The sequence below is a fragment of the Tachyglossus aculeatus genome, chromosome 7 (assembly GCF_015852505.1).
Source record: "Tachyglossus aculeatus isolate mTacAcu1 chromosome 7, mTacAcu1.pri, whole genome shotgun sequence".
Lineage (NCBI taxonomy): Eukaryota > Metazoa > Chordata > Mammalia > Monotremata > Tachyglossidae > Tachyglossus > Tachyglossus aculeatus.
The window spans coordinates 45,337,044-45,360,014 of NC_052072.1; the positions used below are offsets into that span (position 1 = coordinate 45,337,044).

Sequence of the window (22,971 nt, forward strand, 5' to 3'; positions counted from 1 at the left end):
TAAGATGGGCAGATTCTTGGCCCAAACACATTTCTAGAGTTCAGGTGCCTAGCTGTTGATGCAGTAGAGGGGTCTTAACCATGGGATTCTGTTGCCACTCAGTGGCTAAGTCAAAACATCATCCAGCTGCTCTAGAGAGCCCCTGCTTTGTTACCTCAAAGGTCCCACTGAGGAAGGTAATATGCAAGTCAGGGTCACTGGTTTACCGTGGATGGTGATTTAGGACCCAAATGAGTCCCGACCCTAGGGGACTAATCCCCTTGGAGCAGTCCAGGAAATTCTAACGATTCCCGTGTACGACCCCTGTAAATGGATTAGCATCAGCATAATCAAAAGGTACTCGTGACCCAGAGACTTGACCCCAGGAAGACTTGTTTGCAGGCCTACAACCAACATCCTATGTGGAGAGCAATCATTTTGCAGACCCAGAAATACCGCCACACCTAAGAGCTGCTGTTTCGGAAGCAGCATGGCCTCCTAGATAGAGCACCAGGCCTTGGGGGCAGAGGACCCCGGGTTCTAATCTTGGCTCTGCCACTTGTCTGCTATGTGGCTAAATGACCCTGAGCAAGTCACTGCCCTTTTCTGTGTCTCAGTTACCTCATCTGTAAAATGGGGATTAATACTGAGAGCCCCACGTGGGACGTGGACTGTGTCCAACCTGATTAGCTTGTATCTTCCCCAGTGCTTAGTACAGTGCCCAGCACATAGTAAGTGCTTAACAAACACTCCCCCTTTCCCCTCTCCCTGGAAAAAAAAGCCCCAAAAAAATCCTAGACCAGTGCCTCCTGGCTAAGAGGTACTGGAACGGTAATTGTGGACTGGTGCCACCTGAGGGAAACTGGCACGTTAGCCATGCCAGCTGCACAGAGGCTGCTAAGAGAAAATAGATCAACAATAACATCCAGCAGGGTAGCCTCAGGTGTACAGCAGATGCGATCAAATCTCAAGAACCGAAGAGCCAGCAATCCAAAACAGAATATGGCTGAGAGTCACAGATTCTAGAGACAGCCGGGACCAGGGCCCCCGCTGAAAAGGCCAGAGTAGTTAGCATGCTGCTGCTCCTCACCATCATGGCGAATGAAATAAAGCATATGCACACAAGGGAAAGAGACCTGTGGTCTGGCCACCCAAGGTGCCACGGGTAACTGAGAAACTATTAACTGTTTTGGGATGTCTTCTGGGGAATTGAGGGGTGTGCCCTAGTAATTTTAAACAAGAGTCCAGAGACACTCTCGATTTCACGAATGTCATAAGGAGCCCCAAAGATAATAGGCCTAGTTGTGATCTACAACTTTCATGTACAAAACTGACGGGAGTTGGCAGTGACAGTTTCTGAATGAGATTTAATCTCCAACCTCTCCCAAAAGGCTTCTCTTTGACTTTTCATTCAGTTATGGAAGGATAGATTTTCAGATGCAAATCTGGCCGGTTCACTTTTGTGAAGATATTCTAGGCTACTTCTTTCTGTCTTCCTCTACGTTCCTGAAACCTAACTTGAAGAAAGTGCCCTCAATAAAAACGGCAAGGACATGATTTATTTTAGGGCCTCTATCTATTTCCATAACAAAGACCAGCTCTCTTTAAGAGAAAGATTTAATATGCTATGATCGAATGCTACACTGCCTGGAAACTGGCTCAGTGTGACCTGTCCTGGTTTCTTTCCCTGCCACCCGTAGACGGGGGCAAAAGAGCTGGATTGGCCGTGACCGTGGGCCCAACCAAAAGTGAACCGGAATCTTTCCAAAAAGTTCTCAGTTATTCTCTGGGGTTGCTGAGTTGTGATCACAGCAGAAAGTCAAAGAGCACCTGTCCATCTGCTGTATTGCTTCCTCTTGGAAGTGAGCCCTGCCTTAAATGGGTGACTGCAGGGATCTGCAAGGTCCGAGCTGCCCTCGTGCGAGCCAAGACAGGCTAGGACTGATGGGTTAGATCCAGTCTGTGCAGGCCTCTAGCAGTGCCTTGCGAATATGAAATCCAATTTGTTCTTGAAATAAGCCATACCCTCCCTATGCTCCCACCCCACAAGCACTGTAATTTGAGAATTTATGACTGAGAAATGTTGCGAAAAAGCCTGTTCATCTTGGGTTGTGATCTGAAAAGGAGCCGGAGGAATGCTCTACAAACCACACCCAGTATTTTCACAGTAGGACAGTTGTGCTCTAAAGAGGCAGCGTGGCTCAGTGGAAAGAGCCCGGGCTTGGGAGTCAGGTCCTGGGTTCAAATCCCAGATCCGCCACTTATCAGCTGTGTGACTTTGGACAAGTCACTTAACTGCATTGTGCCTCAGTTACCTCTTCTGTAAAATGGGGACTAAGACTGTGAACCCCACGTGGGACAACCTGATCACCATGTATCCTCCCCATGCCATCATTATTAAAGGAGTCAATGACTTAAAAAAGCTACCTATGTACTAAGGCAAAGCAAAGCAATCAGAGCATGGATAATAATATTCTCTACGGTAAATGCTTTAAAAGAGAAATGTTATGTGTCTTACATTAGCATAGTTCGCAGCTTCAGGAAGTCATTATGTTCTGGATTCTCCACTTCCACCACACCCCATGGATAAAGGCGACCTCGAACCTTTTTCCCTTTGGCTTCGATCAGTTGATTGGATCCTACAACTGAAAACGGAATGCTAGCCTGCAAGAAATATATATTAAAAAAAGTTATTTGAGAAAGGATTCACTAGAGTTAGGATTCACTGTTAGTTCTGCTTTAATGTGCATTTTTCTTATCTGATTGCGTAGAATGGTACTGAAGAATTGAGGGAATGTTGTGTTCCCACCACACGAGTCTGTGTTGGGTATATGGCGTGACTCACGTTAGTGTGAGCTGACTTGCTATATTAGAAGACGCTAGACCGTGAGCTTATAATGGGCAGGGAATGTGTCTCATGTTATATTGTACTCTCTTAAGTACTGAGTACAGTGCTTTGCACACAGTAAGTGCTCAATAAATATGATTATTAATAATAATAATAAGAAGAAGGAATTATATGCATGTCATCATAGACTGTGAGCCCACTGTTGGGTAGGGACCGTCTCTATATGTTGCCAACTTGTACTTCCCAAGCGCTTAGTACAGTGCTCTGCACACAGTAAGCGCTCAATAAATACGATTGAATGAATGAATGAATCAGTCTAGAAGTGTTTAGTTCAATGTGCTTTCCATAGCAAAAACACAACTACCATGTTATAGCAAAAAACTGAGCATGCATTTTAATGTAGTTTTCTGTGCAACAAGGTCTAACATGTCAAACACTCCTTACAGTTAGTCACTCCTTATTTCATAACTACTTGAAGCTGAAAAGGAATTAAATTCGAAAATGCACTAGTTTCCTATGATGTCCACCTTCAGGAGTCTGGTCTGTTCTTTAAAATCCTCGTCTTCATCTGATTCCGCATCAGGTAAATGATAAATCTTGATGCAATGCTCTTCAATTTCATCCAGTATCTGAAAGAATGATAAAGCTCAAGGGAATAAAGAAAGCCTACACAGGGAAGTCTTAAATTTTGATTAATCAAAATTCATTTATTCACTAAAAATCATTGAAGCAAAATTACAGTAATTCACGGACTTCAGTAATACTCTCATCTTGAAGAACTGAAAATTTTCCAGAGAAACGGATCATATTTCAGACACCAGCTTGGGAGTAGTTGAATAAGACTGAGGTCTCATACTTGGACCTACTCCAGTGCTTAGAACAATGCTTGGCACGTAGTAAGCGCTTAACAAATATCATAATTATTTTTATTATTATTATTCACTGTTGGTGATAGGGAAAATGACCAGTCAGGAGCCTTCCAGCACTGACAGAACCAGCCATATTATCATGGGGTAATCTTAGGATGCTGGCATCCTATAATTCTATTTATAGCTATAATTCTAGCCATAATTCTATTTATTTATTCTGATGATATTGACACCCGTCTACTTGTTTTGTTTTCTGTCTCCCCCTTCTAGACTGTAGACCCGTTGGTGGGTAGGGTCCGTCTCTATATGTTACCGATTTGTACTTTCCAAGCGCTTAGTATAGTGCTCTGCACACAGTAAGCGCTCAATAAGTACGACTGAATGAATGACAAACATTTCAGGGTGGCCAGATTTTTTTTTTTAAGTGATTGCTAGAGCCCAGGTCTATCGACAGCATCGACCACTTTTGTAAGGTTAGAAGCATGTCTAAGCTTTGATGCTGTTCTCTGCAACTGACTCTTATAATTTACACTAATAAGCCCGATTCAAGAAGCCATAAAAGAGGATAAATTTTAGGACGGTTGGTAAATGTTTGTGTTTATTTGTAGTCCAATCAAAGAGATCCTATTTGTGAAGAATAAATGAAGAGGGTGTATTCTGGTATATTGGTGAACTGGAAAAATTTAATGGGAACTCTCTGGGCTAAGCGTTTAGTTCCAGTAATGTTACCCTTTTATGCGAGAAAACAAGAGAAAGTTTTAAAGAACCATTATGGTCTGGTTTAGCTTTATATAATCTCCTACTAATGTTATTTTGAAGACACTAGAAAAAACATTCTTAGGACAGTTTAAGAAAACCCAAACACAGCAAAACAAAAAAATTAATCTGAATGGGAGGCCTAAACTGATGCATTCTCATTCATGAAGTTCATCAAATCCAAGATTGGTATTTAATTCCTGCTGCTTTGAGAACAAATGAGTAATCACTCATGACTCACCCTTTTCTTCAACCGTTCCCGTTCCTTCAGCGTAAGAGCATCTGCTTTTGCGATAACAGGCACGATATTCACTTTGTTGTGAATAGCCTTCATAAACTCAACATCTAAGGGTTTAAGTCTAAAAGTGAATAAAAATAATTAAGGTCAGGTATTGAAATACAAAGTTTCAAGAGCTCAAAAGTACAGATATTGCTTTAAGAACCCTCAAACTTCTAAACAGATGCAAGTTTTGCCTCCTAAAAAGGATATTCTCAAGCTAAACGTGGATATCAAATTCAATGCACAGACTTGAAATATCAGAATACCTACCCATGTCCAAAAGGTGAAATAAAGTAGAAACAGCAGTGCACTCTATTATCTACAATATGTCGCCTATTCAAACCACTTTCATCATGCAGATACCGTTCAAATTGCTCATCAATATAAGAGATTATGGTCTTGAAACTGTAAGTAAAAAATACACAAAATAAAAATTTTGATTAAAAAAAAGTCCACCATTCCGTTCATGAACAGTAAAGAAACGTCTTGTGCAGGCTTTCTAATTCCCAAAGCACGGGCCAAACTTTTCATATTGGTGGTTTACAAAAAGCACGAAGAAAAAAATCAACGGGGGAATCTGTACTTCTCAGTACAAACTGGTTCTATAGCAAATATGACCTCCAATACGATGATAGTTGGGATTTTTATTTTTTGCATCAGCTGTCCTGGATCTGATTCGACTTTTTAAAAGTGTTGAATATAAACACTAAATACGTAGCCCACTATATTCACCCTAATAGCATGAGCTGTATTTGGCATGTCCCTGAGGCCTCTCTGAAGGGCCAACGATGCTGCTGCAGGATGCTGGAGACCACACACATAACAGCCTCCTACCAAGGAAACTGAGGCCACTGAACACTATATGCCCACCTTCTCCAATGCTAGTGTAATTGTGGGACACCCTGAATGGCGAAAACTCTAGGAGCTCTGCAGATCTTCGGGTGAATGCAGGTAATTCACCTAGGTCTTCCAAAGAATTGTCAGAAAGGAATAGGATCTTTACGGAACTGGTCCCCTCTTTCTCCTATTCTGATCCCTCATAAACTTCCAAATCTATTTGGACCCTTGGGAACCAAGCTGAGGTATCCTAAACTAGAAGCTGAACATTTAGTGATTTATGGAGCTGTCTGATGTTAGTGAACACATATCCATTCCAATTTTCTGCTCCCGAGAATTCACTTCAAGGTTCTACTCATTTATTGGGTCTTTCAAATAAAAACATAACATACAATTATAGCATTTTGTACGGCAGTTTATCAGTCTGAAGTGAAACACAGAAAAACCACCAATGCTAGTCATTTTTCATTATCTTATGCTGATTTCCGCTGCCAAACATGGGCATTAGATTTCTGAAAGTCTCCACGACGGGGCAAAACCACTGTCTAGACTGTAAGCTCATTATGGGCAGGGAATGTTTCTGCTAATTCTGTTGTACTGTACTCTTTCCCAGGAGCTTACTACAGTGCTCTGGTCACCGTGCGCATTCAATAAATACGATTGTCAGTATTGTCAAGCGGCTTCTTAAAAGTTGGGTGACACTGACAGCTTGGGAGGGAAGGAACAGGTTCAAGCAGCAGGAAAAATAAGTTAAACTTCAAAATTTACCATTAACCTTCCCTGTACTTTACTACACTTCTATTACAGAATCAGTAATTCCTTAGCATTAAATAGGGAACTCAGCTGTAATTATGTGAAGTTAACCTCTACTTTAAAATGCTATCGCAATGAGAGCCCAACACAAAGTGAATGAATGAATGGTATTGTAGCTGAGTAGCCCAATGCTCTCCCAGCATTACAACTATCAAGTGAAAATCAGCAAATGAGAGCTAAACTGGCTTGCGATGACAAGTAATATCAGTGCTTTGCACATAGTACGCGCTTAATAAATGCCATTATTATTATTATTAATATTATCTATAGCCATGGAAAACTGTGGCCTACTCAAAACTTCATACGAAGTAGCCAAAACAGTAAACAGTAAATGAGTATGACTGGCAAGGGAAACATTCAACAATATGTGTAGAAGCAACCACACAAACTTTTGAAATGAACTTTACAAATCTTATGAAAATGGATTGGGCTTTGCTGTCACCTCCTGAAATCGGAGTTGCCTCCTTCAGAAACTTACCAATCCCGGCAGTTGATGGCATCACCGTATCCTGGCGTGTCCACAACCGTCAGACGGAGTTTAACGCCCCTCTCCTCAATTTCAACCGTCGAAGCCTCAATCTGCACAGTCCTCTCAATTTTTTCTAGAAAACCAGAAACCCAACAAACCTACTATTAGGAAGGGTTGCACATTAGCTAAAAACCAAAATATATTTGATAGCTGTAAATTCTAAGATTAATGTTTCCTAAAGTGGGAGTGTAAACATTTGGAAGCCTACCATATAACGGATGATCAAATGATATAGGAAAATAGGGGATGCCGTTTTCGGTCAGGTTCTACTTGAAGCTCAGTGGAGAATTTTTCCTTCCTTTAAAATCTGCAATTCTAAATTTGGGTTTTAGGTGACCTATGCTTAAATAGAATCCTGGAGTTTAGATACATTATGAGGGGTGATGGGGTAACTTTTTGGAAAGTTAAAAGACGGAATGTAAATTGTGGCCTAGTAGAGCACGGGCCCGGGACTAAGAAGGACCTGGGTTCTAGTCCCGGCTCTGCTACGTGTCTGCTGTGTGAGCTCGGTTAAGTCACTTCACTTCTCCGGGCCTGTTTCATCATCTGTAAAATGGGGATTAAGAATGTGAGCTCTATGTGGGACATGGATTGTGTCCAACCTGATTAGCTTTTATCAACCCCAGCACTTAGTACAGTGTAATTAGCACTTAAATACCATTAAAAAAGGGGGAAAAGCTTCTATTTGGTGAGGCGGGTGAAGAATCACTCAATGGTATTTACTGAGCATTTACCGTGTGCAGAGTACTGTGCTAAGCACTTGGGAAAGTATTACTATTAGTGTGCTATTTATTAAGTACTTGCTATGCAGCGGACACTGTTCTAAATGCGGGAGTAGATACAAATTAATCACAGTCCCTGTCCCACATGAGGCTCCCAATCTAAGTAGGAGGGAGAACAGACGATGAATCCCCATTTTACAGAGGAGGAAACTGAAGCACAGAGAAGTGACTTCCCCAAGGTTACACAGAAGGAAACTGGTAGAGCCAGGATTAGAATCCAGGTCCTCCGGCTCCCAAGTCCGTGCCCTTTCCCAGGTCATGTTGCTCTTCAATTCAAGGGCAGTACATTATGGGTAGTAGACACGATCCCTGACCACAAGGAGCTTACTGTCTAGAGGGAAGGAAACTAATAAAAGTGACGAGTTTGCGGCCACAGGAAAGAGCTGTTAGTGTCCCGATTAAATTTTCTGAGGCCACGTGACTGTCACTGACACAATTTAAATGGAACCACTATTTATTAATTATTTTGCTATTACCAAGTAGAAAGGCAATACAGGGAAATTCCATTTAGCCCTCCAAAGGATCCACGTTATACACTAACTTATACACAAGTCATAAGCCAAGTGAACGTCGGAAAGCTCCAAGCGGACTGGATGGGTGTACTTTTCTTTACCTGCTGCTCCTGGAATAATCCTTTCTGGATAAAGATCAGTCAGAAACAGACTGTTTATGAGTGTGGACTTTCCCAAACCCGATTCACCTGTGAACAAAACATAAGATATTACCGTGAACATACATGAACTCATGTTCACTTATTTCTGTCAATCAGTAAAAGCTTTTACTGGCAGTGAACTCCTCTACCCCTAAGTACCAGAGCTGAGGGACCTACTTTCAATTTTTATTCAAATTTATATTTGCTTGAGCTTGGGATTTTCAGATTTTTTTCCGGGTCTCTTGACCACTGTTAATTTGCCTAACTTATGTTGTTTTTATAGGTATATGATTATGAGGAATGGAGAGCTTCACTGAACCAGTGGATGGAAATGGACAAAGGGGCAATTAAAAAAAAATGCTTTATTAGGGGAGGCAATTAATACACGTTTCCTGAATGACTCTAATAACCCTTAAGGAAAATATAGTCAATCAATGATGTTCATTGACCACCACTGTTTGCAAAGTACTACCAAGTGCTTGGGTGAGAACATGGGAGGTCAGAGAGACCCAATGGTTGCACTCAAGGATCTTAGTCTCTAAAACGGGAGACAAAATGATTTACAGAAAGGAGACAATGGAGAGAAAACTAGTTAAAATAAGAGAATAAATAAGAGAATGAGTAAATAATTAGTACTCCCCATATAGATATATATACAGGAAGCTGTAATTCTCTGGAAGGATGCTGGATTTTGAGATGACTCAAGTTGGGATAGAGTAGTGGTAGAGTCAGGGGAGGGGTAAGTTCAGGCAGGGGAAGGGCTTCAGCAATGGATGGAGACGTAACAGGTGAAAGCAAGACAAAACAAAATGAGCTTGCAATGAGCATAAAATGTAGAGAAATGGCATGCAAAATGAGCAGGTATGTAAGAAGGTGACAACTGGAACAGCCTAGAAGCCACTGGTCAATAGCTTCTGTTTCCAGTGGAGGGGAAACGGGTAATTAGGCTAAAATGGGATTTAGGCAGTCAATGTCTTCATCTGCTTCAGATGAAGTAATTGGGTTTATTTTGGGAGCAGCCGCCCAATCAGTCCCTGATTTGGGAGTAGGGGTGGTGGGTTGTGTGTCATCTATGGGAGAGGCAACAACAATCATTTCAATGACAGACTATCCATCCACTTGGGAGGACTGTGGCGTTTGCCTCCCCATTTAAAGACCTCTGTCCTGGGACTGAGTCATTGAAAATTTGCCCAGAAGAACACCAGATGGGTAACCGCCCCCCAAAGCAACATTCACACAAGTCTCAAAGTGATCTAATGGATTGGGGAAGGGAGAGGAGGGTGAAGGGAGCCCCACTCCCTTCTAATGTTGACAACAGCGGGGCAATGAAATGATTAATTATATTTCAACCCTAGGACTATGACTTCTCCTACCTCCTTTGTTGGGGGAACAGTTTCTCCTTTATGAGGTCTCTAACATCTGATTTTTAGATTAACTGGAGATTTTTAAATGGTGAAAAGGTAAAGGTAAAAATAATAGCCCACGGCTTAATATACGGTTAGCAAGATGCATTTTTTAAAAGCTCTTAGCTTCTCTGTTGCTCATCCCTTCTACAGTTAAAGCAAGCAGTCAGTTTCAATTCCCGGGGGTGGCACCCCTGTGTGACTTCGGGGTTGCCTGCAGAACGCCACAACTGTGAATCCGGGGCCGTTTGAGGTGCTGGAAGATTCTATATCTTCTTGAGGAGCAAGAACAGAGAGAAAGGATCAAACTCAGAGGAGATGTAAGCCTTCAAACCCAATTACAGCTCAGAACGACTTTTCTTGATAACCTGAAAGGCACTTTGCAGATGTGGGACACGCAGAGAAGACAGCCAAAGGACTGACACATTTGTCGGTAAGTCACAGTTTGAAGATAAACAGGCACAGGATGGCACCGGCATACAAAAAGAGATGGGCTCATGCTATAAATAGTTCAGCTCAGAGAATAGGTTTTTCTTTCCCTCCCTTATTTTGAAGAATGTTACCATGATTCCTCAGTTAAGACAGGAGTGAATTCTAGAACAAGAATAGGCAACTTTTACTGCCTTGCAGCTTTAAGAAGGGCTACCTGGGAAGTGGATCAGGTGAACGCCAGTTAGTTCTCCTGCGTTCTCGGAAAAAACAACGGTATTTACTGAGCGCTGCCTGTGTGCAACGCGCTGTACTAAGCACTTTTGCAGCAGACCGTGCCTCTCTCTCCAAACTCATCATTCCAAACTTTCATGTACGTTAAGGATCGGGAGGGACAAATACCAAAGCCCCAGAATGGGGTACAAATTGCTAGAAGCTGTTCCCCACCCCTGAGAAGGTCCTAGCAAACCACCTTCTGACACACTGCCAGAGATTCAAGCCAACGTGGGACAGCGTTCCATTCGGATTCACGCCACCCCAGGCTTGTCACCCCAACCCCAGGCTTGCCACTTACGTATTTTATTCCCGCTCCCGGCATTTTGGTACACGTGCATATTTTAAAATGTCCACCCCGTTATCCAGCTAAGTCACCTCAAAATTATCTGTACTATTTCCTGCTATACTGTTATTCGTCCTGCTCTCGCTTTTTGTAACTATTTTTGGTTTCTCCATGCCGTTGCTTTTTAAGCCTCTGGAAGGCAGCGATGAAGCATTCCACTTTCGTTTTATTCTCTGGACTGCTCGGTATCATACTTCACACTCAAACTGTAGAAACAGTATTAAGTGCTTACTGTGTTCAGAGCACTGTACTAAGCACAGGGAGAGACTAGTCAGGGGGGAAATAGACATGGTCCCCGTTCCTTGGGGGGCTGAGAAATACCAGAAAGGGTGACGCCTCTTGTTCTAGATTAATACTTCTAATTCTTCATTGGGGTTCCCATTACAAAGGGAATGAAACACTGTTGTAACTTATTTACACAGTAGTTTAAGCACTATAGGATGCCAAGTGACTGTTCTCTGCCAATGGACTCTGGGTTGTTTAGACAATTTTCTCTTCCATAAGCTTCCTCATTCAACAATCCTTAGGCAGTGCATTCTCACATGACGTTGCAACAATTTTTATTTTATCATTTTAGCGTACCCAAGGACCTGTCGACTGTGACCCCACTTGGGACAGGGACTGTGTCTGACCTGCTTGATTTGTACCTACCCCTGCATTTAAAACATTCATTCCCTCAATCAATCATATCTGAGTGCTTATTGTGTGCAAAGCACTGTGCTAAGCACTTGGGAGAGTACAATACATCAATAAAGGGACGCATCCCCCGCCCACAATGAGTTTACAATCTAGTAAGCACTTAGTAAATGCCATAAATTTTTTAAAAAAACGTTTGAGGCATTATCTTTAACTCCTCGCTCTTTTTCACCTCAAGTTCAATTATCATTTAGCGGATTTGTCAGTAAATCCACAGCATTTCCTAGATCTGCCCCATCCTCTCCATCCAAATGACCACCACCCTGATCTAGGTAGTTATCATAGACCGGTTAGACAATTCAGTCAGTCTCCTCATTGACCTCCTTGCCTCCAGCCTCTCCCACCACATTTCATTCTGCTAGGGGTGGATTCGAAAGAGGCTGTGAAGGAAGAATGGACAGGATTTGGTCACAGACTGAATATGTGGGTTGAGTGAGAGACGTGACTCGAGCAAAATGCCACGGTTACAGGCCTGTGAGCTAGGGACGATAGTGATTTTATCTAGAGCGACGAGAAAGTCAAGGGGAGGACAGGAAGTTCTGTTTTGGGCATGTTATGTTTGAGGTGTCTGTGGGACAGCCAAGTAGAGACGTCCTGAAAGCCGGAGGAAATGTGAAAGTATGGAGAAAGAGAAAAGTCAGGGCTGGAGAGGGTAGTTGTGGAAGGGATGCTAGTTGAACCTGTGGGCGCGAATTAAGTCTCCAAGAGACTGGGTGTAGATGGAGGGAACAAGGGAATCCAGAACCGAGGCCGAGCCCTTGTCATTTTCCATCTCGATTACTGCATTAACTCCTTCGCTGACTTACCTACCACGATACTTGCCCGCCTTCAGCTAAGAATTCAGTCCCAATCCTTTCCACCAGATACATAATTCAAAGTGAACTGGGGGCATTTTCATTATGTTCGTCGATTATTAATTTAGAAAGGAAACATAGAACAGGCATAAAGTGATGCAGTAGCCAGGGAAATAGGGTTTAATATGGTTCCAGCCTGGGTTAGCTAAAAATTCTTAAGAGAAGTTACAAATGATTTGCTTACCAACAACCATAAGCGTGAACTCAAAGCCTTTTTTCACAGATTTCCGATGAACCTGGTTGGGAAGGTTGGCAAATCCAACATAGCCAGGAGTTTCTGGGTTGGTAAACTGAGCAGGCTGTTGCTGAAGGAAAATAAAACGTTAATTGTTAGCAGCTTTTAAATTTTACTTAAAAGGACAAATGCCACCAATTGAGGGGGGAGGAATAATACCCAAACCCCAGGCTTAGAAGTTTCACATACATTTTTTTCAGACTGCTATCACTCTACATCGTCAGGATTTGTTTTTCACATTTTGCGGCGTTTTTGGGTCTTAGTCTCAAAAAGAACACGGTTGATTTATTTATACCGAGATAAATTTATAGATTTAAAGTAACTTGGTCTTGTATCACGCAACTGTCGGTGTGGATTCCAACAGGCTGTTTGTTTCTGGTACCAGTGGCTTCTGGGGAAAAGGTCTAGACTAGTAATTATGTAGTAACTGGGAAGAAAATAGCAAGGTGGTTACCTACAACTTTAGCTACTCTTCAGACCCAGAGAACAAAGTAAAAGGGATCTGGCAGCTGGGCTCAGGGGGGAGGGGAAAGAGAAGAAATGAGGTGAGACACCGGATTTCTCAATTCTCGCTCCCCACAGCTGCATCCGTACCAGTGATAATGATGATGATGGTATTTGTTAAGCGCTTACTATGTGCCAGGCACTGTTCTAAGCACTGGGGTGGATACAAGCAAATTGGGTTGGATGCAGTCCCTGTCCCATGTGGGGTTCATAGTCTCAATCCCCATTTTCCAAATGAGGGAACCGAGGCACAGAGAAGTCAAGTGACTTGCCCAAAGTCACACAGCAGACAAGTGGCGGAGCTGGGATTAGAACCCATGACATTGCTTCTGCCTACGGAATAATACATGGGGGAAAATGAGTAATTTGTGGGGATGCAGGGGGGGCGGCTAGTTATGAAGCATTGGTCCTCTCTTCCTTTCTGGCTACCCCGATTCAGTTCCTAGACCTCTGCTCCGAGTGTCAGGAAAAAAAAATCAATTGGGAAAGTGCAGTCTGCTATGCTTTGTAAGAGGGTAACTGGTATGTCCTAAAACATAAGAACCGCGGCCCATCCAACCCGATAATCTGTCCAAGAGTGGCACCAACATGACACTTGGAGAGTATGACTGCTGCCTTGCTTGACCTACAACTTCATGGTACTGGATGCCAACATCAGAGAAGCAGCGTGGCTCAGTGGAAAGAGCCCAGGCTTTAGAGTCAGAGGTCATGGGTTCAAATCCCGGCTCCACCAATTGTCAGCTGTGTGACTTTGGGCAAGTCACTTCACTTCTCTGGGCCTGTTACCTCATCTGTAAAATGGGGATTAAGACTGTGAGGCCCCTGCGGGACAACCCGATCCCCTTGTAACCGCCCCAGCGCTTAAAGCAGTGCTTTGCACATAGTAAGCGCTTAATAAATGCCATCATCATTATCATCATTATTATTTCCCATCACAACCCTTAAAAAACAATAATTGCATGTAAAGTAAAAACTACAATTTTTATTTGGGCTTTGGGCCACTCGGGAATGATACTTCAGAAAGGTATCTAGCTCTGTGTCCAATGCACTTGGTGAAGTCCGATCTCTTACCTTAGACATCTTCAATGAAGTTCAGTCAATCTGTAATAGACCATTTTCAATTTAGAACCAATTGAACTGGACAAGACATTCAAATCCCCACACTGTAGGCAAATCAGTTCTCCTAACACAAGGACGAGGAAGGAGTGAAGAAACTTTAGTCTCCCCGGACAGTTGCCAAAAGCTAAAGGGGAAAATTTTGATGGAAAAATCTGCAACCATTTTTACCTCCTACTTCTTGCACTAAATTTTGCCTACTGGAACTGTAAACCAAGAATGGGACTGATGCTGCACACAAGTATAATCTGCTGTCATGCAAATTTATTTAATGACATCCTGTGGTTGAAATATACATAGCCCTGAGAGCTGAACTCTCACCCCTTGTTAAGCATAGTAAATGCTTAACAAGTACCATATAATCATTATTATTGTCTTTGAGGAAGGGGTGTTTTTATTAACTTCCTTTGTATATTCAGGCTGTGCTTAGTCCAAAGTGATCACTTAAATCAATACCGTTGGCAGACTGGTAGTGAGCTTGCGGTGCTATCGGTTTCAGCCTGTTGTCATCCAACCTGCTTTTTACCCTCCCTTCCCTGACATCTCCTGTTACCGCTCCGAAACCGATTCAAAGTTCGGAACAGAATGTTGTTTAAAAGGGAGGCACCCACAGATCAACCCACCTCCGGTCCCCCGAGTCTGTCCTGACTCCCCATTCTTATTTCAGTCACTGTCTCTCTGTAGCTTTTAGACTGTGAGCCCACTGTTGGGTAGGGACTGTCTCTATGTGTTGCCAATTTGTACTTCCCAAGCGCTTAGTACAGTGCTCTGCACATAGTAAGTGCTCAATAAATACGATTGATGATGATGATGATGATGTAGCTACTTGTGCCTTCTTTCTAAATCTTCTTTCTAAACCTTCCCCGCTTCCCACTCACTCTTTTCTCCTTCCCTGTTTGGACTCCACAGTAGCCCTGAAACTCTCCAACTGGGTCCGCTGCAGGCCCTGGCGTTCCATCGTTCCTTTTGCCCACCTCATCTCCGTACTTCCCTGCCACTTTCATCCTAACCCATCCGATCAATCGACGGGATTTATCGAGCTCCGCACTGTACTGAGCGCGTGGAAGGGTACACTATGATAAAGTAGACCCGATCCCTGACTACAAGGAGGTTGCAGACTCCAGCGGGAGACGGACATTAAAATAAATTACAGGGGGAATACATACATAAATGCTGGGGCAGGGGGTGCAAATCAAAGTGCTTAAGGGGTAATAATAATAATGTTGGTATTTGTTAAGCGCTATGTGCCAAGCACTGGGTACAGACTTGAGTGCACAGATGATGCAGAAAGGAGGGGCAAATAAAGAGTTTAGTTAGGGAGGGCCTTTTGGAGGAGATATGCTTTAAGTACAGCTCTGAAGACGAGGGCACATCCATTACAAGGTGCACTCTCCTATCCATCCCGTAAAATCCTACCTCCACACAGTCTCCCATCTGGCTGCTTACCTTTCCGCCAGGCTTTGTGGAATCCCTGTTTGATGCCGCCGCCATAGATTTACACTTGGCACACTTAGGGTCGCACCTGGAGAGTTTCCAGTCCTCTACAAGTCTCGACTACGAGAGCGAGAGTCAAGCAGAGGCATAGCCATTCCATTCCTAGCTTGGCCAGTGGCTAGCAAGGGGCAGGCAACCTGCTACGAGGCAAGACTCCCCTATGCTGGGCAGCAGCGGCACGGAAGAGAACTGAGGGCAGAGACTCAAACTTATTGCGCGGAAGGAGGCAACAGTAAACCGCTTCCGGATTTTTCCCAAGAAAACTCCAGGGATGCATTACCAGAACATTTGTAGATGGAGGGAGGTCGTTCTGGGAGAGATGCATCCGTGGCATCGCTATGGGTCACAGATGACTCGACAGCATAAAACAAGACACTTGGACACCCTCTCTGTTGCTCCAACCAGTGGGGATCCCATCTTCTTAGAATCCCTCTTTCTCATGGGAAAGGGGATTGAACTACTCCTGTTTCAGTTTTATGTAGTCTCATATCCACCACTCACCACCTCCCTACTCTGGCCCCCTCGCCACTATACCTTCTGGCTGCCAGTAGACCCGCACCTTCCTTTCTTAATTCCCTCCTCATCTTCCCCCACTCTACCCCCCCTCCCAAACGGATCTATGGAAACTTGGTTATCCAAGTTGATAATCCTATAGATTCTCCTGCTTTCTGATTCTGCTCTCCACTCCATGTATCAGTGATATTTATGGAGCGCAGTGCGTGGCAGAGTACAACATAACGTGGTGGGCAGACACATTCCCTACCTATACAGGCTCACCAACTCTGCCTGACACTGGCTCATCCTGTAACCTTTTTATTTATTCATTCATTCATTCAATCGTATTTATTGAGCGCTTACTGTGTATGTTTGGTTTTGTTATGTTTGGTTTTGTTCTCCGTCTCCCCGTTTTAGACTGTGAGTCCACTGTTGGGTAGGGACTGCCTCTATATGTTGCCAACTTGAACTTCCCAAGCGCTAAGTACAGTGCTCTGCACACAGTAAGCGCTCAATAAATATGATTGATTGATTGCACAGCACTGTACTAAGCGCTTGGGAAGTACAAGTTGGCAACATCTAGAGATGGTCCCTACCCAACAGTGGGCTCACAGTCTAGAAGGGAGAGACAGAGAACAAAACAAAACATATTAACAAAGTAAAATAAATAGAATAAATGTACAAATAAAATAGAGTAATAAATACGTACAACCATATACTTTTTACCAAATGCTACTCCACCTGGCATGGAAACACACTTCCATTATCAGACCTTAACCTCTTAAACTGCCACTATCCACCACAGCTCACCCTCCACACCTGTTCTCTGCTCTTCACGGTGATCTTCAGTCTCATAATCCTCTTCCCCTTTCCTAAAGTACTTCACCCTTCCTTACATCACTAGCAGCCTTCCTCTCCCTAGATTTGAGAAGCCAAATCTTTAATTTGACCCTCTCATTCCCTGGACCACACGGATTCTCTGCTAACCTTGGCTTGTAAACCCCAGGGTCTTTATGGATCATCCCTACAGTTCACATCCTCCTTTTCTGCCCTTACACAGCTGAACGTATTGGCAGGAATCCAGGAACCACAGAGATCTTTTGCTGTGATCAATTTACCTCTCGTTGAGCCTCCAACCTGTAACAAAGCCATGCTATGTTTTCTCTATCGCTTACCTTCCTTAATTTTCACCACTAAACCTAAGCCCCCCGCCCCGAACCCATCAACCCTTGGGCGGTCTCGGATCTTTCTTCCCTACCTTGCTGGCACAGTCTTCTGTTAATACGATCTGCTGCCGTCAATGTATGCTTTTATTATCATCATGAATCAACAAAGCATTGATCTACAGATTATTTTTATTACTCAAGCGCTTACTGTGTGCCGGGCACTGTACTAAGCGCTGATGTGAATACAAGCAACTCGGGTGTGACACGGTCCCTGGCCCATGTGGGGCTCGCAGTCTCGATCCCCATTTTACGGATGAGGGAACCGAGGCCCTGAGAAGTGAAGTGACTTGCCTTAGGTCACACAGCCGACAAGTGGCGGAGCCGGGATTAGAACCCATGACCTTCTAACTCCCAGGCCTGTGCTCTATCCACGATGCCAGAAGAGCACTGTACTAAACGCTTGGGAGAGTACAATACAACAGAGTTGGCAGATACGTTTCCTGCCCACAACGAACTATTATAGTGTACAGTTCTAAAATGGAAACTCTGACTAGACGGATGTGAGATGGGGGTGAAATGACCGGTCAGGTGGTTGAATCAATGTCAGTTATTTTTTATTTAGGCTAAGGTTTTTTTAAGTAATAATAACAATGACATTTATTAAGTGCTAACTACATGCCAAGCACTGTTCTAAGCACTGGGGAAGTTACAAGGTGATCAGGTCGTCTCACGGGGGGCTCACAGTCTTCATCCCCATTTTATTCATTCATTCAATCGTATTTATTGGGCGCTTACTGTGTGCAGAGCACTGTACTGAGGCCCAGAGAAGTTAAGTGACTTGCCCAGAGTCACACAGCCGACAAGTGGCGGAGGTGGGATTTGAACCCGTACCTCTGACTCCAAAGCCCGGGCTCTTTCCGCTGAGCCACACTGCTTCTGTCATGGAAGACCCTGAAAGGCATGAATTGGAGAGGTAAATGGGATCAGAAAGACTATGGGCAAGCACGGCAGAATGATGGATCATCATCAGTCGTATTTATTGAGCGCTTACTGTGTGCAGAGCACTGTACTAAGCGCTTGGGAAGTACAAATTGGCAACATATAGAGACAGTCCCTACCCAACAGTGGGCTCACAGATGGATGTGATCTAGCTGGCAATGGGAAACCCATGAAGAGACTGGAGAAGGAAAGGTGAGGTAAATGGTAATGAGCCCTCAGACAATTATGGCTAGGAAATATGAACAGGGTGGAAGAGATTACAGTAAAATATGGGGAAGTGGGAAAATGAGAGTTGCAATAAATCCAGTGATTATTAAAAACCTAGGATTTGCAACAGAGATGTAAAATGTAAAAAGATGTAAAACGTAAAACAGAGATGTAGAGGGAAGCAGCGTGGCTCAGTGGAAAGAGCGTGGGCTTTGGAGTCAGAGGTCAGGGGTTAAAAGATGTAAAATGTAAAACAGATGCAGAGGGAAGCAGCGTGGCTCAGTGGAAAGAGCAGGGGCTTTGGAGTCAGAGGTCAGGGGTTCAAATCCCGGCTCCGCCAACGGTCAGCTGTGTGACTTTGGGCAAGTCGCTTCACTTCTCCGTGCCTCAGTTACCTCATCTGTAAAATGGGGATTAAGACCGTGAGCCAATCTTTAAGTGGATCAGAAGTGGGACAACCTGATCACCCTGTAACCTCCCCAGCGCTTAGAACGGTGCTTTGCACATAGTAAGCGCTTAATAAATGCCATTATTATTATTAATAAAAAAAGAGACAGATGTTTAGAAATGTTGTGGAAAAGGAGCAGCACCATTAGGCCACAGTTTGGAGAAAGGGTAACTAAAACCGAAAGCTATAGGAGAGAAGTCCCTTCCAGGCTTAGGACTTGGCACTGCCTTTCCTGCCGCCCGGCAATGAGATATCCAGGGTCCGCCCACTACCTGGATGCCTGGACAGGCCTCCCTCCTCCTCCTCACCACTCTGAGTGAAGCCCACTTTTGCAACTTTTCAAACCCTGGATTGGTGGCCTGGAGCGGCAGGGTACCCTGCGCTTAACCGAATGTGTAGCCGATATATTTATTACTGCTTTTTATTGCTTTTTTATGATTTTTACCACGATTAAACACTTCAAAACCCATTACATTTCTTGCTTCAACTACTCCCAACGCCCTCCCTTTCGGCTCCGTTTTTTAAGTTTAAAAATGAGAACGTTGAAGCGGGAAGCAGCAGCCATTATTTCTTCCCTTATTATTCAGCACAAGTATTTTTACCCCGAGAGATTGTCTTGCAGGTAATTTTAAATAGAGTCCTCAACCTACCATGAGGATACGGCTGCAAAATATTTTCATTGTGACAAGTGCTGTATTAATCTCTTCTCCTCAGAGAGTAATACAAGTCATGCATTTAACTAAGAGTTGACAAATTAGATTGAATCCTGCTTCCCTCACGCACCCCTTCCCCGCCCCGGCCCACAAGTAGTCTAACTACATATTTTGGGAAGTTTCTAATCTAGGCACATGTAAGAAGTTGTAAAAACTACAGATACGCTCACTATTTTCTACAGTTAATCCAAAAATCAGCCACAGCTTCAGTAACACTGTTGTAAGCATTTCTGCTATGTCCAGATAAGTCCCGGGGACAGCGGTAGGAAGAAAGCATCATATGCTTTACTAAATGGTGTAATAACTGTGGTATTTGTTAAGTGCTTACTCTGTGCCAAACACTTTGCTCAACGCTGGGGTAGACACAAGATAATCAGGCCCCACATGGGGTCCACAGTCTAAGGAGGAGGGAGAACAGGTAACAATAATAATAATAATAATAATAATGATGGCATTTGTTAAGCACTTATTATGTGCAAAGCACTGTTCTAAGCACTGGGGAGGTTACAAGGCGATCAGGTTGCCCCACGGGGGGCTCATAGTCTTAATCTCCATTTTACAGATGAGGTCACTGAGGCACAGAGAAGTGAAGTGACTTGCCCGAAGTCACACAGCTGACAGTTGGCGGAGCCGGGATTTGAACCCATGACCTCTGACTCCAAAGCCCGGGCTCCTTCCACTGAGCCACGCTGCTTCTTGTACCGAATCCCCACATTGCGGGGGAGACAACGAAGGCACAGGGAAGTTAAGTGACTTGCCCAAGGTCACCCAGCAGGCAAGTAGTGGGGCCACGATCAGAGGAACGCCGGTCCCAGGCCCGTGCTCTTTTCACTAGGCTACGCTGCTTCTTGGCACATGAAGGATAACAATGAAATAAAGTTTTCTGGAGCCCGGGGCTCTCCAAGGGAAAGTACCCATTTAATGTTTCCTGAAACTCCAATTTATGGTACAAAGTCAAGGGCCCTGCCTTAGTAGCCACTGTGGTCCCTGGCATCCATTTTTTTTCAGAATTCCTCCTGGACGTTTCTACTTCATGAAATGCCCCAGGTGTTCTTCGGTCTGTAACCTTCCCCGCTGGCCCCGGGAGAAACCACCCGGGCTACAACCCAGATTTCCTGATTCCCAGAGCTGCGTTCTCATCTCCGGGAATAGCAGGGTGGAAGTCTATCTACAAATAATCCATAAACCGGATTTTCACCCCACGATACGGTCAAGAGGGCACCACCGTGCGACTTCTCCCCGGACTTTACTCCTGGTGAACTTGAGGTCTCGTCTACTGTTGGCACCTTGGCAAACCAGGTAGGTTTGTTTAACCTACTAATTTAGCATGCCTCATCCGTGTTAATGAAAACTCACTTTGGCAGGATAAACACACACAATCCGGTGATGAAAATCTTAGAAAATTTTGTTAACCCAAACCTCCCATTTCCTGCAGCTTAAAACAGAGCCCAAAGAGCAATGTGAGGGAAATTCTTTTATTTAATACCCAGCCTAATGTAATTGCTCTCTATAAACTGGCTGGTTTAAAACCCTCTGTCCAGTCAACTAGCTTGAAGCCTTTTAGGTGTTCACAATCCCACCTCCCACCCCCACCACCTTAGGCTTGAGCTTTCCTCATTAATGGAAACACTCAGGAAAAACAGAAAATAGTGCTAAAGCCATGACAAAGGGACACATTTCTGGAGCCTAAAGAGTCAGGAAATGCTAACCGCCACTAACTAAAAGATAGTGACAAAGCTAAGAGTATGTGGTTTGTCCATGAGCACACACCATTCAGAGCAGCTGCCTTTTTGTAGCTGTGTATAATACACTGATATATTTAGTCATTTGCTAAAAATAAACACGTGCTGGTTAGGAGACAAGAACCGATGGTGGTGGAGCGATTCACGAGCTTGATTTCGAGCCGCATATTTGTGAGCACTTCTTACCTTGAAGACGGCGCTTCAGATGCATCCGTTAACCCGAAAGCCGAAATTTCAGAAAGGTTTCTCCAGCTGTTCTTGCTAAAACCAAAAATAAATTCACAATTTGACTTGGAAGAAGCCCAGAGGTGGACCAGTAAGACCTTCTGTTATGACTAAGGCGGGGAGAATTTCCGATTTCTAGGGTGGAAAGAATGTTTATTGAGAGGCATGTAGAGTCCCAGTGTACCTCAAAAATGAAAATACTGACTCTGTAAACATACAGGCCACGGGCATGGTCTAGTGGATAGAGCACAGCCTGGGGAATCAGAAGGACCCGGGTTCTAATCCCGGCTCCGCCGCTAGTCTGCTGTGTGACCTTGGGCAAGTCACTTCCCTTCTCTGTGCCTCAGTTACCTCACCTGGAAAATGGGGATTAGGACTGTGAGTACCGTGTGGGACAGGAACTGTATCCAACCTGACTAGCTTGTAAGCGCCGATTAGCCAGCGCTTAGAACAGTGCTCGACACATAGTAAGTGCTTAAATACCATCATCATTATTATTATTATTTCACTAACAGACTCCACCAAAATGACTGAAAAATCAAAGATCAGTAAATTAGCCTAAATAATAATAATAATAACGGCATTTATTAAGCGCTTACTACGTGCAAAGCACTGTTCTAAGTGCTGGGGAGGTTACAAGATGATTGGGTTGTCCCACAGGGGGCTCGCAGTCTTCATCCCCATTTTCCAGATGAGGTAACTGAGGCCCAGAGAAGTGAAGTGACTTGCCCAAAGCCACACAGCTGACAAGTGGCGGGGCCGGGATTTGAACCCACGACCTCTGACTCCAAAGCCGTGCCCTTTCCACTGAGCCACGCCGCTTCTCGCCTAAAGACGGCTGACACAGGGAAAAAAAAGGGGCAAAAACCATTTTTGATTAGCGGTATCTCTGACTAATGAACTGAGCCAAATTTGTTGAACCTTGGGCGTGTGTACATGGCTCAGGGGAAAGAGCCCAGGCTTTGGAGTCAGAGGTCCTGGGTTCAAATCCCGCTCTGCCAACTGTCAGCTGGGTGACTTTGGGCAAGTCACTTCACTTCTCTGGGCCCCAGTTCCCTCATCTGTAAAATGGGGATTAAAACTGTGGGCCCCGTGTGGGACAACCTGATCACCTTGTAACTCCCCCAGCGCTTAGAACAGTGCTTTGCACAGAGTAGGCGCTTAACAAATACCATTAAAGAAGCAGTGTGGCTCAGTGGAAAGAACCCGGGCTTGGGAGTCAGAGGTCACGGGTTCTAATCCCGGCTCCGCCACTTGTCAGTTGTGTGACTTTGGGCAAGA

The 22,971-nt window shown here is 44.1% G+C and overlaps 1 protein-coding gene across 1 annotated transcript in view; it reads right to left on the reverse strand.

The window, feature by feature from the left end:
• Positions 1 to 21,726, reverse strand: part of SEPTIN2 (septin 2) — a 32,061-nt gene extending 10,335 nt beyond the window's left edge. Inside the window, exons 1-9 of the mRNA XM_038748889.1 lie at positions 21,652 to 21,726; positions 14,157 to 14,186; positions 12,531 to 12,651; positions 8,307 to 8,393; positions 6,861 to 6,984; positions 5,003 to 5,137; positions 4,694 to 4,811; positions 3,355 to 3,456; positions 2,498 to 2,643 (exon numbers count right to left, since the gene is read on the reverse strand). Of these exons, the coding sequence (XP_038604817.1) occupies positions 2,498 to 2,643; positions 3,355 to 3,456; positions 4,694 to 4,811; positions 5,003 to 5,137; positions 6,861 to 6,984; positions 8,307 to 8,393; positions 12,531 to 12,651; positions 14,157 to 14,165 (842 nt within the window). The 5' untranslated portion in view covers positions 14,166 to 14,186; positions 21,652 to 21,726. The remainder of the gene's footprint in view (positions 1 to 2,497; positions 2,644 to 3,354; positions 3,457 to 4,693; positions 4,812 to 5,002; positions 5,138 to 6,860; positions 6,985 to 8,306; positions 8,394 to 12,530; positions 12,652 to 14,156; positions 14,187 to 21,651) is intronic.
• Between the last annotated feature and the right edge of the window lie 1,245 nt (positions 21,727 to 22,971).